This window comes from Oxyura jamaicensis, chromosome 10, assembly GCF_011077185.1.
Source record: "Oxyura jamaicensis isolate SHBP4307 breed ruddy duck chromosome 10, BPBGC_Ojam_1.0, whole genome shotgun sequence".
Taxonomy (NCBI): domain Eukaryota; kingdom Metazoa; phylum Chordata; class Aves; order Anseriformes; family Anatidae; genus Oxyura; species Oxyura jamaicensis.
In genome coordinates this window covers 15524485-15542423 of record NC_048902.1, presented here as the reverse complement: position 1 = coordinate 15542423, position 17939 = coordinate 15524485, and the positions used below count along the sequence as shown (strand labels likewise).

At 47.5% G+C, this 17939-nt stretch overlaps 1 protein-coding gene across 8 annotated transcripts in view; it reads right to left on the bottom strand.

Moving 5' to 3' along the window:
• The window catches only part of CHD2 (chromodomain helicase DNA binding protein 2), an 83907-nt gene that overhangs the window by 39197 nt on the left and 26771 nt on the right, over positions 1 to 17939 (bottom strand). For 5 of the 8 annotated variants that reach the window (XR_004753481.1, XM_035335491.1, XM_035335495.1 and 2 more), the window contains 10 exons: positions 14500 to 14731; positions 11726 to 11812; positions 6234 to 6295; positions 4764 to 4886; positions 4313 to 4462; positions 3253 to 3386; positions 2361 to 2586; positions 1432 to 1532; positions 774 to 818; positions 438 to 613 (listed from right to left, as the gene is read on the bottom strand). Coding sequence is in view for 7 of the 8 variants with exons in the window: in XM_035335491.1 (XP_035191382.1) it covers positions 438 to 613; positions 774 to 818; positions 1432 to 1532; positions 2361 to 2586; positions 3253 to 3386; positions 4313 to 4462; positions 4764 to 4886; positions 6234 to 6295; positions 11726 to 11812; positions 14500 to 14731 (1336 nt within the window). In the remaining variant the exon portion in view is untranslated. Of the gene's footprint in view, positions 1 to 437; positions 614 to 773; positions 819 to 1431; positions 1533 to 2360; positions 2587 to 3252; positions 3387 to 4312; positions 4463 to 4763; positions 4887 to 6233; positions 6296 to 10730; positions 10855 to 11725; positions 11813 to 14499; positions 14732 to 17939 lie in introns of those variants that run through there. The other 3 variants (XM_035335492.1, XM_035335493.1, XM_035335494.1) reach the window with 3 other exon arrangements.

Sequence of the window (17939 nt, the reverse complement as noted above, 5' to 3'; positions counted from 1 at the left end):
TGTTTTGTTTTGTTTTGTTTTGTTTTGTTTTGTTTTTTGTTTTTTTTGTTTTCTCCCACTGTCTCCATCCCTCTCCTCCACTGTATCAGCATCTTGCAGACTTCCTCTTTTCCCAGCTGTGCTGTTTTTCCATTCAACTGATATACTTTGCCTTGCTGCAGCAGCTCCTCCTGAGGAGGAAGCACTTTGCAAGGATTAATTAAGCCTCCCACTCCACAGGGGGACATAACATGCTCACTGTGCAGAGTAAATGAAACCAAAAGGGGTTCACATCTCTGTCTAAAGCACAGGAACAGCAAACAGACGTTCAAACACTGGTGGAAAGATGGGGACACGTTCTCTGACATTTATCCAGACAAAACTTTATGTTCCTACTGTTTGTATCATCACCCAGCCAGGAGAAACAGAGCAACAGGAGAGAAGAGAAGCAAGCAAACCTTGCAGTCCCGGGTAGGAATTGTTTTGGAGTTGTTACGGTTGTTGAAGCTGTCAATGCAGTGCTGAAATTTCTTGCTTATCAGAGCCTCATCTTCCCAGCTGCATTCCGCGTAGGGCAGCCCCATCCACTTGCACAGGTATTCAGGGTCATTTGAGGATGTTTTGCGACTGTTTGCTGCAAAATATGCATAAAAAAAAAAAAAGCCCAAACATCAGCAACTGCGGTTCTGTGGCTGAACCACAAGCGTGGTTCACAAGGGCAGTCTGAGCCACCCCTATAACCACAACCTTGGCTAATAGGAAAAGTGTAGAGAGGCCAAAGAGTGCTCCTTTACCTGGGAAGTCAGTGTGCCCCGTCGCAGACTTGCTGGTCTTCACGGCTGTGGTTGGGGACACAAGGGAAGCAAGGGTTTATGTGCTGGCAGCCAGCAGGGGGAGCAGGACAGACAGAAGACCACATGCATTTTTGAGAGGAGTTGTATGGAAATAGGTTAAGCAACTCTCCGGGCCAATTCCCAAAGCAACTGGATGCTGGCACCTCTGACTGATATTGCTGTAATAATAGTGAAGTGCTAAGCCCCGTTTTTATTTTTAATAAGTAAGTAATCATGAAAATCTAACCCCTGAGCTGCCTTGCAGCCTAACCACATCCTTAACCACAATGTCACGGAAAGTAGTCCTGACAGCACCAGGCCTCTGCTGCAAACACCTTGACTGAAGTCAAAGACTTCACCAGCAGCAGCAACTTCAGTGAGCCCCTGGAAGCTGGGTGTATCATCCCGTACTCCAGGCAAGGAAAGGGCTAGTGATCAGCATTGCTTGTAGATAAAAATTTGTAAGCCCGTGTAGGTACTGTTCGATCCCTACATTTCACACACCAGTGATATGGGAATGCAAGTAGAAAAAGGGAGCCTTATGCTCATTTTGCTGTCAGTAGAGATTAAAGTTCCCAAGTCTTACTTCACCCCTTTACAAAATATTGGGTTCACTTACCAATTACTCTCTCCACTATTTGATACTGTTTGTTCAGCTCTGAAGCCAGCTCTTGTTGGCAGTTGAAATATTCCACATCTTCAGGAGATACCTTGGCCAGCCTATATGCAAAAAGAACAAAAAAAAAGACATTATAATGCTTCTGTAATGTCATAATGCTCACTGAGGCGATGTATAGAAATTTCATTTTTTTATGTGGTTATGGAATTAAGTCACTGAAGCAGACTACTGCTTATATGATATATATATTTCTTAAAGTTTCCTATAATTATAAAATATTACTGGGAAGCAAATGTCATAGAGGCTCATACTGTCTCCCTGTTAAATGACTCCTTATGCTGCTGCAAGAATCAGCCGCAAAAATTAGAATCAAACAATCAGGGATGGAAGCTGCTACTCCAGTTTTATCACTTTGGAAACACACAGTAGCTCCCTTTATATTTCTTGGGGAGGTCAGACAAAATCTTACATATAGACAAGCCCATAATTAACAAGGGTTAACAAGGCTGCCTTGAAGCAGCCTGCAAAGCAAAATTCAACAGCCTGCCCTGTGATGAGCCCTGTTTTCCAGCACAGCTGTTTGGTTTAGCACGCAAGGTCTCACTGCTATCCATAAGCCCTTATGTCACCTCCTGGGCCAGGCACACCTTTTGTTTCTTGTCAGCTACCCAACTTATAAGCCTGGGAAATGGCAATATGTGAAGTTCTGTCTCCTCTCTCTTTTAATACCATGGCCACAGACATCATGTCTGTGATGGGGATGTTGATCAGCAAGCAAAGAGAGACACTAGTGTTGTGCACTGGAAACAGTTGCTTTGGATGGAATATGCTTTGTGAGAAGAAATCAAATGTTTTCAGCCTTGACGGTGCAAACCTCTGGCTAAAAAAGATTCTCCCAAGGCAAAATCACTAGTCGAAGTAAAGCATACCATTGCTTGATCTCCTCCTCTTTTTTCTTGAAGTTCTCTAGCTTTTTCAGGCCCTTCACTTTCTGCTGCTGCAGGGACTCTTCACTCTCCCATGTGCTATGGATGTATGACCAGCCTTTCCATTTGATCAGGTACTGAACTTCTCCCTCATCCTTTTCAGGGTCAAAATCAGCACTTGGGTTGCCATTGGCTTCAGTTGCATACACTGTGGTGGAAGCACCAGTGGCTGCAAAAGAAATCAGGCTGCAGTTGGTACCTTTGTTAAAAAGCACTGGACATGAACTGCGTTAGAGCAGGAAGTTATTTTTTTCTAATGCATCCTTTGTGACAGCACGAAGAATATCCTACAGATTCTTCCACCCAATGAGACAGGCATACAAAAGTTTTCCATACAACAAGATCTTTTTAAATCTCTCTATCATAAATGCCCTTTCTTTAAATATAATTCAAAGGTCTCTTGAAAATACCCAAGACCATTCAGTTTTACAAAAACACTTTTGTGAGGCTATGAGAACAAAACATCAGCTTTATTTCCATTACGGCTTTGTCAATGCAGCTATGAAAACTGACTCTACTGGAAGAGCTATTTTATCTTTTAAGGAAGAGAAAAGCAAGAACTTGCAGAACAATGACTGCATCTTTAAAATGCGTGCACGCTGAAAGAAAGCTGCCAAGCACATAAACTTGACATTTTAGGTTTTTCAATGGTAGATTTTTACAAAAGCTGCTAGAAGGAAGAAATAAGAGGCACAGACGAAAGCGTGAAGAGCACTGAAATAACCCTGAGCCCCACTGGAAGGCTTCAAAGTTGCAAAAGCATTGGACCAGTTGAAGAGAAACAGAGAGTGCATGACTGAAATCAGAAATAAAGTCTTTTTCCAGAGCTACGCACCTCCTTTTTTTCCAAGCCTGATGTCCAAGACTTTCTCAATAGTTTCACTGTTGTCTTGCTGTTCATCAGCTCCTTCCCCAGTCATCTCTATCAGGTCATCAGAATCCGTCTCAAAATCATCATCTTCTTTGTAACTGAACAAGATCAAAACCAAACTGATAAAAAAGCCCTTGACTCTTCCCAGTCCAGAAACACACAGAGTGGCATGGAGTGGAGCAAGCCTTTTCCAGCATTTATCCTGGGGCTCAGTGCTGTTCAGCACATGCATCTTTTAAATTAGCCATTCAGTATTTTTCCCTGAGACACACAGATATGTAGCTACGCGTTATCAGAGCAATAGTGCATCATGTCCATATAATGTTTTTGATCACAGCCAACACCAGATGCTTCATGAGGAAGTGGAACAATCCCTGCAGCAGAAGCAAGGTAAGACCACCAACAAAGTCTCTTCTGTCCAGTGACAGATTATTTTACGTTTAGTAACAGAGGTTGCAGAGCACTGAAAGGCTGCTCAGGTGATACGCTGCCCTAGGAACTACACCTCTCATTTTTGATGAACAGTGAACAACCCAAAAATAGTCTTCGGCTGGCCCTTTGCAAGTCCCTTATGAGGTGACTGCCAGAAGGCGAGAAGGTGTATTGGGGAATGGATAATGCTTTGTCTCCACCACGTCTCAATACTCTGACCTAAGGAATTATCAGCCATCTCAGACAATTGCCCCAGTCTAACACAGCTGCTCCCTCCTACTCATTTTAACCTATCAATTGCAATTCTTAATCTCATTTGAGAGTGTTTTAGAAACATTAAGCAAACCTCCTCGTGCTTCTCTAAGAGAAACTGGTATATATTTCCTGCCTTACAGCTGGCAAACCAAGGTAAAGAGAAGTCAGATGCTTGTAGTGTGAACCTGTTGAAAGAGCCCTAACTCAGGCAACAGATATCTACAGGGTCTCTCCGCGGGGTCACACAGGTTGTCAGTGCCTGGGTCAGGGAATTTGGGGTGCCCTCTTCCCCAGCCCGCCAGCTCTCATCAGCAAGCCACCTCACACTCCTCGATACCTGACATTTTTGGCTGCTCTTCGTCGAGTTTGTCTCTTGGGGGTCTCATCATCTTCATCATCGTCATCATCTTCAGATGAGTCCGGTTTCTTTCTCTTCTTCCCACGCTGGGGTTTGTGAGGCTTTTTAACGTTGGTTTTGGCCACTGTCCTAAAATAAGTATTAGCAGAAAGCTATAATACAGTGGGTTTTACATAAACGTCCATGATAGTAAGCCCTTAAAAAAGCACAAATTTCACATATGAGATTCCTGAAGACTTAGCCTGTTCTAACTACCATGGCAACCACTGCATCACTCACAGAATAACTAGGCCCACAGGCCCACAATCGAGGGTAATATTGAAGAAAAAAAAACATTCTTCAGCAACAAATAGAAACTGCCTCTCCCCCCCAGCACAGGCAGGAAAGACATGCAGAAAAAGAGATACAGACTGAACCAACCACTCCTTACCTCCTCTGGGCAGGTCGTCTTGCTTTAACTTTCTTCGGTTCAGGCTCACTCTCTGCACTGGTGCCCTGCTCCCCTCCATCTTCATCCTCTTCTTCACCAGAGACCTCTCTTTTCCATTTATTTCTGTGGTCAGAAATGTAGGTCATCAAGGGCCGCCATAATTCAGCACAAATGCTTGGCTAAGAAGGCATCCAAGCCATCTAGGTTAATGCTAGCAGGCCATAATTATGAGAAAGAAATCCCTGTGATGCCTGGGGGGACTGGTGCTGCAATCCTCTGCTTTTAGGAATAGGTCTCGTCAGCTACATCTTAGCTACACAGTGACATTATACTGCGAGCACGAGTGGCTCTCACCACGTGCTACAGCGGTGCATTTGGCTGGGCTATGCTTCAAACAGTGGGGTGGCAAAGTGCTTCAATGTATTTATTTTTCATTTCCACACATGCATTTCTGAAATGAGGTGGAAAAACCTTCAAGGTGGTTTCAAACAAACAGACATTTCTCAGAAGTGCTCACTTTCACTTACAGTTTACGAGCCACAAGGTGCACAGATAGACTTTCCCCTCGTAGCCCAGAAAACAGGGCAGGAAGTCTCATACCATCAGTAATTAAAGTTTCCAAGGTTGAAGCCAAATCCCACTGGTGCTATTTGTGAAAGCAAGCAGGTTCTTCACCGGCAACTCAGAGCAAGATTCAGCTCTGAGCTCCCCTTCTCTCTCCACAGGGTACGTGGGGAGTCCACAGGGATTATTCCCCTTGCTCCCTGCCCCTTACTCCCCTTCATCTTGTCCTGCACTGCTGTATGCAGCTGAGTGAGAAATTAAAAGACAAGAAAGAGCAGAAAGGGAGCTGGGACCAAGTGGCATCCTGCTGTAAGTTTTCTCCAGCAGACAGCTTGGTAGCTCTCTTCAGTACACTTGGTGCTTAGAAAAACTCAGAGGTGCTCATTAGATGGAAACAGCACCAAAACACAATTAAATGAACTTGGATATTTTGATGGGACATCCAAAAAGTCCTTTCTGGAAGGTCTTTCATTTATCAGAGGGTTATAAAAGATAAAAAAGATAATGACTTGGCATTTTGTTCTCCATTCATTAAAAATGGGGGAAGAGCGAGGATTAAACTATTTGAAGTACTTGAAGTACTTGAATGAGAAAAAGTACCATGATGAAGACTGACAACAAAAAATGAACCCGGTTTGTTCGGGTTCCCTGGCATAGGCCAAGTGGGAAAACAATAGAGAAGCTGGGAAATTGTAACTATCCATAGGTTTACATTCATACTTCAATTTTAACCATCCGAAGTATTATTACTGAAAATATTAATTAATTTTACGAGCTTTCCGTGTTGACAATGCCTGTCAAACAATTCACAACTACTATTCTGAAAAATCAAATAATAAAAAACAATAGAACAAAAGAAAATAAAACAAAGTGCCACTGCTCAGAAGCCCTTTCCCAGAAACTTACGTTTTTTTCATTTGCTTCTGGCCTCTTCTTTTTGGGCTCTCATTTTCAGATTCGCTACTTGCCTTTAATTGAAAAGAGAGAAAATCAGGTTGTAGGCTTTGCCCCGGACTGTCTCCTCAAGGACACAACTGAAATGCATGCACGTGTCCCGAGCCTGGATGCAGCCTGGGTGCTTTCACGGCGGCATTAGGGGATGTTTTGGTGCCATGGGGCTGCAGAAGAGCTGCCAGCAGCCCCGCAGCGGCCCCTCCGTGCTGCCTCGGCTGCAGGGTTGGAGCAGCAAAAGGCTGAGAGCCCCACTGCAGCACCAGCAGCGGGGTCGCTGGGGCTGGGATGTGCAAGGCCACCCACCCAGCGTCCACCTCCAACACACTGTGCCCTGTAATGTCTGGGGAGGGAGGGCTTTCTGTGCTTGCACACACCTACCTATTGCACTCACACAAACACATTGCGACCCCTGCTTTCATTACAAAAACTTCCTATATGGAAGGAGTTCTCGTTAAAAAGACACTGTTCTTATCACAAGTGTCCTCCTTACTCTCCTGGGTTTTTCTCCCATAGCAAAAGCCGCTGAGGGAGAGGCTGGGTCAGACCCTGCCCTGCTGTTTTCCTTCCTGCTCATCCCCCCAGCCTCCACCAGTGAATTCTTTCTGGCTAAATATATCTCGAGATATTCTACCTCCTCGCTGAACTATTTTAAATGTGGGTGTCATCAACTCCTACGGGCTGAGATAGCTAAAAATCTTTGTTGTACGCAGCCCTATTTTTGTAAAAACTGGTCAACCGTAAAAACAGATCCCCACACAATTAACACCCCAAAACGAGCAGATGACTTCGCTTGAGCTGCTTGCCACAGAACACACAGAGCACCAGGGAGAAAACTGAAGAAGCCAATGGGAGATTTATCAAAGGGTATTAAAATAATAGAAAAAGCCTCAAAGACTGCTCGCTCTAAGCATCTTGCTCCTTTGAAATCTTCCGTTTAACACTGTTTGTTTGTTTGTTTTTTTGCTGCAGTATTGAAGAAGTGACCAGAGAGACCCCGGCCTCAGCTCTGGGTGAGCTCTGGCCCTGCCTGCACCTCCCGTGCACCCGACGCGTTCTTGGGACAGCGGCAAGGCTCCGAGCCCAGAGGTGCTTGTACAAAGATCGCCTGAAACGGCCTGAGCTGCAGTGTTAAGAAGTCAAGGCAGGAAAAACACAAGCCCTACCCTTCTGCTGTCTTTCTGCAGCCTTTATTTCCACTTTCCAGCTTCCCTTTCCCCAGCAGAGACTGCCCTTTGGCTTGTGCCTGCTTCCATTGAGATGATGGGGAGTACTAGATGCCACATCAGACCACGAGCTGCATCTCCTGGTGGTTTTGTGCCGGATTTAGGTGACACACGAACACCTCCAGCACGGTGTCCCAACACGAACACGTTCGCCACCTGCTGCACTGCACGGGATCCCTGTTTCATAGTCCAAGCATCCAGGAAGCAAGTGGCTGGCTAACAGCACGGGCAGCCCTGCCCTCACACCACACACAAACCCTCCCACAGATTGCAGCTTCAGCACAGCACAGTTCAAAAATCCTCAATTTCCTTTTTTAATCTTTTTCCTCCTTTAATCTCTTCTCCTCTCTGACATGTGTTGCTTTGCCAGGGATGTTTTTCAGTAGCTGTCCCTCCATGTGTGTTTACTTTCTGCTGTCTCTTGGCAAACCACGAGCAGAGAGCAGTTGATTTTCCTCCTGCTCTGCGTCAGAGAAGACCAGATTTGGAGAAAACCAAACACGACCTTTGCCGCTTTCTGAAACTAACTCCACACATTTGCCAAAATCCCACGTTTCAAGATTTTAGCGTTTTGCTTTCCTAACGCCTCTGCTCTCCTGCTCTGCCGCTGTTTCCGCATAGCTGACGCTCATCTCGAGAACTCATTTTTCCCTCTTTGCCTCGAAAATTCTAACTTGTGGCCTCAGCTCGGCTGCCTTTGGCTGTGTTTCTCAAAGTCCCCGCTGTCTCCTCCGGAGCTGTCTCTGCCACAGCCAGGCCCCAGCCTGAGTCATCACGGCCTGCCCGGGGCTCCCACCCCCGTGTGCCCATGACCCAGCCTCTCCTCGCCCACCCCAGCATCACTTCTCGCTCCTCACCAGGCTCCGTCTGCCTTCCTGACCCCGAGCTGCCCGGCTCCAGCCTTGGCTGAAAGCTGCCTCCTACCATTTTATATAAAATGGTTAAAAATAAATAAATTAGCAATGTCTTAATTCTGAAATCCCCATTTCGAGACCCGGCTGCAAAACTCGACGCTGACTTGCTGAGACCAGCCCACGGGTGAGATCGGCAGCGCCGCAGCACAGCCAGAGCCGGTGCTGTTAGCAGCCCTTAGTCGAGGCAGGCCCATGGGCTCTGGCTAGCGGTGACCTGCGGGGTGAAGGGAAGCAGGGCGACAACCACAGAGCAGGGAGCACCTCCCGGAGGTCTCGTCTGCCCGCAGACACGCTTAGGAGGAAGCAGACGGGTTGGGAAATCGCGTGCAACTCGTATGTTAATAACATCGCCTCCCCGAGTGGTATGGGCTGAGCTGACAAAGTCCGCCCCCAGTCGCCACCGGGGTTTTTGGCAGCTCGGCAGGAGATGCCAGGTGTGCACTGCTTGCTCTCGGAGCCTGCAGTGCCAGCACTGCCTGAATTCTGCAGCGTGGAGCAAGGCTTAGCCTGCCCCTCCTGCAGGGGCCAAGGAGGAAGGAGATTTGCACAAGGACTGGCCTGTCCGAGCTCCCCTTCCCTACCAAACGCTGCAAATGTGCCCGACCTGTCCCAATGCCACTCTTCCAACTCGACTAGAGACTGCTCTCTTCCTACCTGCACTCCCCACCTCCACCGAAGCCACCAGCCCTCCCTCCCCATGCCCCAGCTCCCCCCGTCTAACTTACTCCTCCGTCTCTCCTAGCTCTTACAACGCACACAGCCCTACCAGATTAGCTATGCTGTATTTCACCATGGAGAAGTGCCATACAAGACACAACGACGCTGCATACATTGCGCCAAGCAGAGCAATGTGGCAGAAGCTTTAAAGATCTGGTCCTACGGATTTTCCAAGGGTGTCCTCCCCGCCAGCCCCTCCGCATGGCCTGGGGGGACTCTGGAGCTCACCCTGCCTGACAGGAGACACGAAGGCCCCAGATCATAGCTCACACTGAAGCGACAGCAAGGATTTGGCTCATTTCAGGCTTAACACAGCCTGAGGTCTGCAGAAAAGCTGGAGCCTCTCAGCTCGCCGGCTTAGTTTCTGATGTGAGCTGAAGCTCTCTTTCCTGGCGATACCGGTAAGGCCTGAACTTTCAGCGAAGGCAGAGCATTAACCACAATGCAAATGAGCAGCACGTTTTCTTCTTTCAATGGTAAAAAAAAGAAGTATTTGGGGAATGGCTGGGCCCCTCCTTCACACACCAGATGCACCATGCCATTTACTCAAAATCTAATTAGAAACCGTCCTTATAGCCAAAAGTTTGTGTCCGTTTTGGGCACATTTGTTTCTTGATGGCCCCGGAGCACTCTGCAAGGCACCTGCACTGCATGTCTCGCTTCCCCTTGCTAAAACCTGAGGCTGATTTATTAACTGCAAAGGAACTGTACAGGCAAGTACAGTTTTTACTGAAAACTCACGTGTGTTCTTATTCCTGGAGACAGCCCTAGTGCCCCGAGCAGCTCTGTGTCCCTATGCAAAGCAGTACTTTCGCTTCCTGCTCTTTCACAGCCCATGCCTGGGTATTGATCAGAAGTTGCCACCACCTCTGACTGTGCCTCAGAGACCTCCACGAGGTGCCTGATGCCTTCAGGGCAGTTCCCAGAAGGCACAGAAATAACCCTGTCCAAACGGGTGGGCTCAGCAGAGACAAGTGACGAGCAGTGCGGAGAAGCATTAGGGAAGAAGGCGATTAAAAGCTCCCAGACACTGTGCTGGAAGTCCCAAGCAGCAAGTGACAAGAGCAGGTCACTGGCGACAGGCTTCTGCCCTGAAAGGCAGAAAGTGATCTTAGGATGTGCCGAGTGCCTCGGGCTCCTGCCAGCTGCAGCAGCACTCAGCACCAGGCAGGATCGAGCTATGCTACCTCCTCCCTCGTGGCGTTTGGGTCTTCCAGCATCAAGGCTTTCCATCTCCTGCTCTCTGCGAGGCCCCAGCACTGTGCTCCTGACACGTCACACCCGCCACCAGACTGCTGCAGATAGGAGTTGCCCTACAGGGACCAGTCAGCACTGCTTTCGGGAAAGAGGGGGGAATGGGGTGGTCCAATTTGGTTAATTCTGGCTTTCCTTTTCACAAAGATGGCAGTGGGCTCATTGGGAAGATTTTTTTTTGTTTTTTACAATATTTTGTGGTATAGCAAAGTTTTTGCAACTCGGATTTTTTTTTTTTTAACTTTATCGTACCTTAAGTAGTAAGAAATAAAGATATTGAAAAAGAAAACAACATTTGCAAAACCACGTAATATTGTAAAACAAAAAAAGACAGGACTTACCTGAGCCCCTACAGGGCACTGGGGGCTGCAGCCGAGGTCTGTGGCGGGTGTGACATCGCCAGCACAGTGCGTGCCGCCGGGGCATCGCACAGAGAGGCGGCCAGCGAGCCTGGGCTTTGCCGAACTTGAAAAGGAAAACAAAAGCTAAGTCAATGACGTGCCGCAAGCCCCTTCCTAACCTGCTGCCGTGCGGGATGGCCAGCACAGGAGGCGGGCGGTGGCGGAGACCGGCGTCAACACTCACACCTCTTGGGCGTGCGAATGCAAACTGCGGCGCCGGAGCACAAAGAGCCTGGTCTGAACACTTCTGGTCCAAACTCTTAAGCCCTGAGTTTTAGTTTCGGTCTCTCTCTGCTTTTCTTTCCCTTCCTCTATAACCACTCAATCTTCCCGAAGGTCTGCGGATGAGAAGGTCTGCGCACAAGGTCTGTTAGACGTAAACAAAGGCAGCAGCTAATTCCTACATCTTCAGGGAAAAGGAAGCTCAGAGCAAGGACCAACTGGAAGGTTTGTCTGCCAGGCTCTATCGACTGTCACCTTCAAGTGAAGCGTAAAACACTTCCAATAGTCAACCAAAGAGAAGTGATGGCTCACAAAGCTGAATGCACACGAACGCATCTATCAGCACGATCCGTCCCAGGATGGGCAGCAACGCCTGCTTTATTGCTGGGAGTTGTTTCGGGACACTTTCCTTTATTCCTGGTTGGAAGCAACTTGTGGCTTTGTGTTTTCCAGTACGCTTCTACGGCAGAGCACGACTTGCGTTAGGCCCCACGCCAGCACCCAGAGCGGTGCCTGCAGAGCTCAGCCCAGCAGTGCCCCTCTGATTCCAGAGCCCTGGGGCCACGCGCATCCACGTGCAGGACCAGGACCTCAGCTGTGCACTCCAAATCCACAAACCAGGCTAGGACTCAGTGTTTATGAGGTGATGCAGACGCGGTTTGGTTGTTTTTAAGTGTTCGAAAGTCCCTCACCTTTTATTTTATTTTTCTTACCTCATCTTTTATATTAAATCGCGATGGTTCTTGTCTGCTTCGGTTTGACCTCCTAACCCCATAAACATCAGGATATTCTTCCCACATCTGCAAAATAAACAGACCATCAGAAGGCCTGCTTCACCCCAGTTATTTCTGACATTTTAGAGAGTTTTGATGGTCAACGTTAAAAAAAAATCAACACAGAACCATTAGGGAATTTTGATAGCAGCAACCAGTAGAAGGACACTTAAAAAACCTGACTGAAACAAATTGTGATTATTTGGGGCTATTTAGTAATACTTTAAAGGACATGATTGATCTCAGCATTATCTTTATAGAGGTCCTTCTTTCCCACAAGATAGAAAATACTTTCCAACGTGTTTAGGACAGAGCATTGAGGCAGCCAGGCTCTGCAAGCAACAGGAGGCAACACCTTGCAGGTGGAATGAATGAACCTACACAAAAGGATGAGTCACTCTCACAAACAGCCCTCCTGATTCCTTTCTGTAGAGAAAACCTCACCAGCTGCCTCAGGGGCCCAGTGACAAGAAGTCCTCAGCAGCAACTTCACATGTGAAGCCTGTGACCCATCCTGGATGGCAAAGGGACAAGACCACCCTGTTCTTCTCCTGAAGGCACTGATGCAAACGCTGTTTGGCAGCGCAGGACACATGGGTTACTGGGAATGGTTGTGCTCTATTTGCTATAACCAGGCCCTGAAGCAGTTTAAACAGCTGTGTACAAAAGAATGCGTTTGTTCTCTCTGCATAGACAGGAGAAGGGGAGAGCAGAACTGACGAGCTGATGGATTTAAACGTGCCTGTGTTGGCGACACAGAACATCAGAAGCTTTACAGGGCAGATGCAAATCCCTGCCATGCCTCCCAAACACCAACAACAGTCCCTCTGCCTTCTCCCTCAGCAGTTTATCCATTTATGTTTTTCTAAGCCTGTTTACTGTCCTGCTTCTCCTCCCGCCAGTCCTCAAGCATCTCTGCAAGCCACTGGCAGGAAAAAGAAATCAAAATGGGCTGCCAGATGCAGCAGTGACTTGGGACTGAGCATGATGAACGCAAAGCTGCAGTCGGGCACTTCATCTGCTTCTCTTGAAGTAGTAATGGGCTAACATTGCCATGGCCAGCTAGCTAAGGTGTTTATCCATCAGGCGTGAAAGTACTGAGAGAAATTCAGAGGTTTTTTATTACCCCACATCAAAGAAAAATTCCAAATACTCCCCCAAAGATTTGAAGAATCTGTCTTTTCATCTTTTAAATGGCACAGGTTTTGGACAGAATCCCATGACAAATCGGAATAGCACCTAACACAAATGAACGTCACCTCCATGGGCGTATCTAGACAGTAACACAATATAAACAACAATATAATTAATTGCGGTGGTTATTCAAGGGGAACAGGTACCAACACGCCTAGGTTAGCCCCAGCTAAGGAAAACGTACATTAGCATCAGAATTAAGGGAGGGAGAGGCTTTCCTTATTAGAGGGTGTCCTGACCTTTCCATCTTTCATCCACACTAATTATCCTCTTGCATATGGATGCGCTCCCTTGTGGGGTAATTTTACTGTTTATTGTCAGGGCCGTGCTCTTAGCAGCCCGCAGAAGAAAAGGCAGCTCCCTTCAGTCCCCAGTTACCAACAATAAAACAGAAACGTGAAGCTTGTATTACCACAGCTGCCTTACAAAGGCGTCCTGCCTTGCCAGTATGAACACAGGAGGTTTACCACGACCTGAGCAGGCAGCCTAGAGACTGGCGAGAGGGAGAACTGCAAGCACTGTAACCAAATCCTTCACCTCTCCCTCACAGGTATGTGGGGAACACAGGCTGAGAGCATTGCCCTTCCTGCTCTTTACGTAGATAGCAATTTTCTCCATTAAATCCCTCTCATGAACGAGCTGCACAAGGTGCAAACCACAGTTATGAAGAACAGGACAGTCACAGACCACAACACAAAGTATCACTGACCAAACCTGACTTTCCTCCCTCCAACAAACTCAGTTCACCCAGTCCCTATCTCCAAATGGTTGTTTGGGCTTTTTTTTTTCACACCCCACACCCCAGTCTCTTACTCAGGTGCCTCTTGGGTAAAGCAGGCAGCCAAGGCACAGCTCCTGCACTGGGGAGGTGCAGCACAAACCAGGAGCAAACTGCACACGCCAGACACCTGCAAGCCCTTTTCCTCCTGTGAACCAGAAGCAGAAGGCAAACCTGCCTGTGTAGGGCAGGGATTGCCAGGGGAGCAGTGGAAAAAACACAGCAGAGAACAGCTGCCCTGGACAGAACAAAATTAAATATTTTTTTTGTCCTCTTTTTTTTTCTTCCCCTTTACTTTTTTTTTTTTTTTTTTTCCAAAGAGGCAGGCAGTGATGGAAACGAACTAAAGTGGCCCAAATCCTAGATATTCTCCTGGCTGTGTCCCATGGGGAAGCTTTACTGCTTTAAAGGAAGACAGAAGAGAGGAGTGGAAGGATGGAGGGAGAGGACGAAACGAGAGGGTCACCTCCTGATGACAGGCATTTGCCCCTCATCTGCTACCTGTCTAGTGCCCAAAGGGTTGTCAGATCAAGTGCACAATCTCCTGCTCACCAGGATGACACGGGGCCATGCACACATACCAAATGGCCAGCGAGGGGCTTGGGGACACCAGAGGGGGGAGGCTGCTGGGGCAATGGCCAAGTGGCAGGGAAGGCAAAGAGCTTGGTTAACATCTTGTGTTCTGCCCGTTCGTGGTAGGTACAGTGGGTAACACGGCTCTGCAGAGCACCAGGGGCAATACCTTTTTAACATCTGCTATCCTTTCCTTCTTAGAGGCTGGTTTTTCTTTGGTTTCAGGAGGGGTCTGCTGGGATTTCGAACCCGTTGATTCACTTTCGGATTCAGACTGACTCTCAGAGGACTCCGAGCTGCTGTTTGACTCGCTGCCCTGCTCGCTGCCCTGCTCGCTGCCCTGCTCGCTTTCAGACTGGCTTGCAGAGTCAGAGCCAGAGGCTTCTTCGGATGCCGAGTGACTGATGGTAGAGAGAGAAGAGATTACATTTTAACTGTACTGTCACAGCTTCAAAATATGCAGCGAGCAAACCTGAGCCCCATCCAAGCTGATGGTGGGCTTGGAATAACCTAAACACGAGTGTGAACTGCATGGCCAGCTGTTGAATGCCCAGGTGACAGTACGAGCTCCAAACCACTGCCCTGCTCAAAACCACTTGTCCTCCAGGGACGATCTGGCTGGCTCAGAGCAAGCGAGAGCAAATTCGGAGGCCACCTGGTAGCACTGCAGATGAGCAGTAGTGCTGGCGTGGCTCTCCTCTACAGCCTGGTACACCCAGGGGTTCAAAAATCCAACATCCAATTTCTGAGAAGTCAGCACCAATCATTATATGCATTATATTGTGTATTGGTAAATGTCACGTTCCTTCAAAAAGAGTAAATTTAGCAGAAAAGAAGCAGAAAAGAGCTTTTACAGCACGTGGCTGGGAGAGCTCCGTTTCCAGGATTACACCAATGCTGTGGAGACTGCATTTCTCGCAGCACCCACTAAGAGGAGAGCAGAACGTTCAGTAGGCACTTTTTTCCTTTTGGTTTACATCAAAATGGGTTAATACAAAGAATATCCACTTAAATAAATGTAGGCTCCTCAACAAAACATACAAAAAAACAGTAAGAGGCCAAAATATTTCAGGTGGCCAAAATACTCAAATAGCTTTGCTCAGTCTCTCCCAAATCACTTTTAGAAAATAAAAAATAAAAACCATTTAAGGAAAATAGAAAATTCCTTACAGCATATAACACACTTGCCAGTTAAGGCAGTGTTACACATCCCACTCTGTCACAAGCTAAAAGGCAGTGCAACAATAGTAAGACTGCAAACTCCTCGAACAAGGAGCATCTCTTCCCAGCTCTTTTCAGCTCTTCTCTGCAGCTACATGCTTTCATTACGTCTAAGAGTTTGTTGCAAATATAACATCATGAAAAAAGAGTCAGAAAAACTTTGCAGAGGGAAAGCGGGTTTTTAATGCGTCTCCTTTTGTACAACTACAGAAGTAACAAGATACATTGAAAGCTCTGCTTGGATTTCACGATTTAAAAAAAAAAAATACAACGACGACAAAAAAATGTATAGTGTAAAACACAGATATTCAATAAAGATGAAACAAGCAGAAATCAATGTATGCATGCTTTAGAGGCATCACTAGACACAGCCAGCTAGCGTTCGTACACACATCCACGTGCAAACAGGACTCATTCCCAGCGCGGAAAGAAGCTCCTCGCTGTCGGCTGGGAATGATGAGAGCTGCTGGGAGATGCAGCGGGGCCTCCCTGCCGCCCCGGCAGAGCTGCGGCTGCTTTCTCCTACGGAGCGGGCAGAGGGCAGCAGCCGAGCGCGGCGGGAGCCTCCTGCAGAAATCCCTCCAGCGCAGGGCGAGCGGCCAAGCTCCCAGCCGCCATTTCACAGCCATCCCTCTTCCACCATCTTAGGGTTTCATCGCTCTGGTGGCTGTTTGCTGCTCTGGTTTTGCTTGCGTGCCCTGGAATGGAAGAGCTCAGCATTTGTAGAAGGGGGAGGGGAAGGAAAATATAAAAGAGCTGTGGGCAAAAAATGTCAAAAGGGAGACAAACGGAGACTTCTCAGCAGAGACGAGGATGAATTGTCACTGATGATTGCCGGTTTCATTGTCCCAGTTCGGTTTTGACAGGGATGTGGGTGTCGCATGGCTCACTCCCAGCAGGATGCGACAATCGAACAGGTCCACGAGCAGCCACCACAGCCCTGTAACACCCAGCTCCCGTCCTTTCCTTGCCATTTGCCTCGCCATTTGCCCCTGCCCACTGCCAGGGCCTCACAGCTCCCTGCCTGCCCTCCTGCAGCTCGCCCTGGCCCCCGCAAACCTCCCAACATCTGCTCAGCCACAGCTCTGGAACCAGGCCCGCTTCCAAGAAGTGTTGAAACTTCTTCGCTGGAGATTTTTCGAAGATCCAGTGTGGGTTTTTGTCAAGAAAAGCAGGGGATTTTTGTTAGGAAACATCACCACAGCATTCAAGGAAACAATATGCCAGGGACAGGCGGTTTCCATGGGCAGGGCTCAGCAGGACACGTCCCACAGAGCCACCCACAGGGCCCTGACCTCCTGAGAGGGCACCCAGAGGTGGCCAAACCTCCAACGTCACAGCACCAAGAGGCAACATCAGGCTCGGGACGAATTAAGTTGGCACCCAATGTCCCACAGGGACACAGGAAAGGAAAATACTTTTCTTCAGTCACATTTATGGGCAAGAGCTGGAAGGAATTACAACAGGGCCTAGGCAGTACTTGTGTGAAGGCAGAGCAGAGAGCGCTGGCCTCTGGAGCAACTTCTTTCTCAAGGCCCTAAGCTTTATGACAAAGATACAGGCACAGACTTTGTACACATGACTAGCCATTATTCCTGCGTGTTAGCCACGTTATCTGGATACCATTATTTTTTTCTTGATGAGAACAGTGTTGTCTGCCAAGAGGAAGGCGCAGATGAGGTGCACAGCTGGTGCCCAGGGATGCACGTACCTGCCCTAGTGCAGATGAGAAACACCATTTCCTATTCAAGGCTGTTGCAAGTATTTTTTTTAAATACTTAGAAATCCACTTATCAAGGCAAAAGGATATGTCCTTGCCTTTATTTCTGTATTAAAGTGCTAGAATAAAAGAAAAAGGCAAATCCTTTCTAAATGCCACCGGGACAATCAGGAGGTGCTTCCACCTGACAATATGGTGTAAGGGCTTAGCAACGTGACGTGGCAAATCAGGCCTTGCCTTTGTGCATAGCTGGAGATTTTAGGCCTCTTTTCACACACTACTTTTGGGATATGCCCTGCTTTAATATCTCTAAGTTAACATCCAAAAGAGGCCTACTCACAATTAAACTATAACTGGGGGATAAGCAATAATAAATTGTCTTAAAAACCCTCTTCAGGCAGTCCGACACCCTTCCGATTCAGTAGAGAAAAACACCCATGAACATCAAATCTACAGCTGGATTGTTGGTAACTCCCTTAAAGCGAGAAACTCCCATAAAAACTGAGATCTGCTAATGCTCAGCAAAATATGCTCCCATAGTTTCCAGGAACTACTTTGGGCTATAATTCAGTTTTAATTAAGAATCTGCTCCTGGATTGATGGAAGAAAAAAAAAAAAGTCATTCCTTACCAAGGACACATTCCTTCCAAGAAATAAGTAGCTGAACA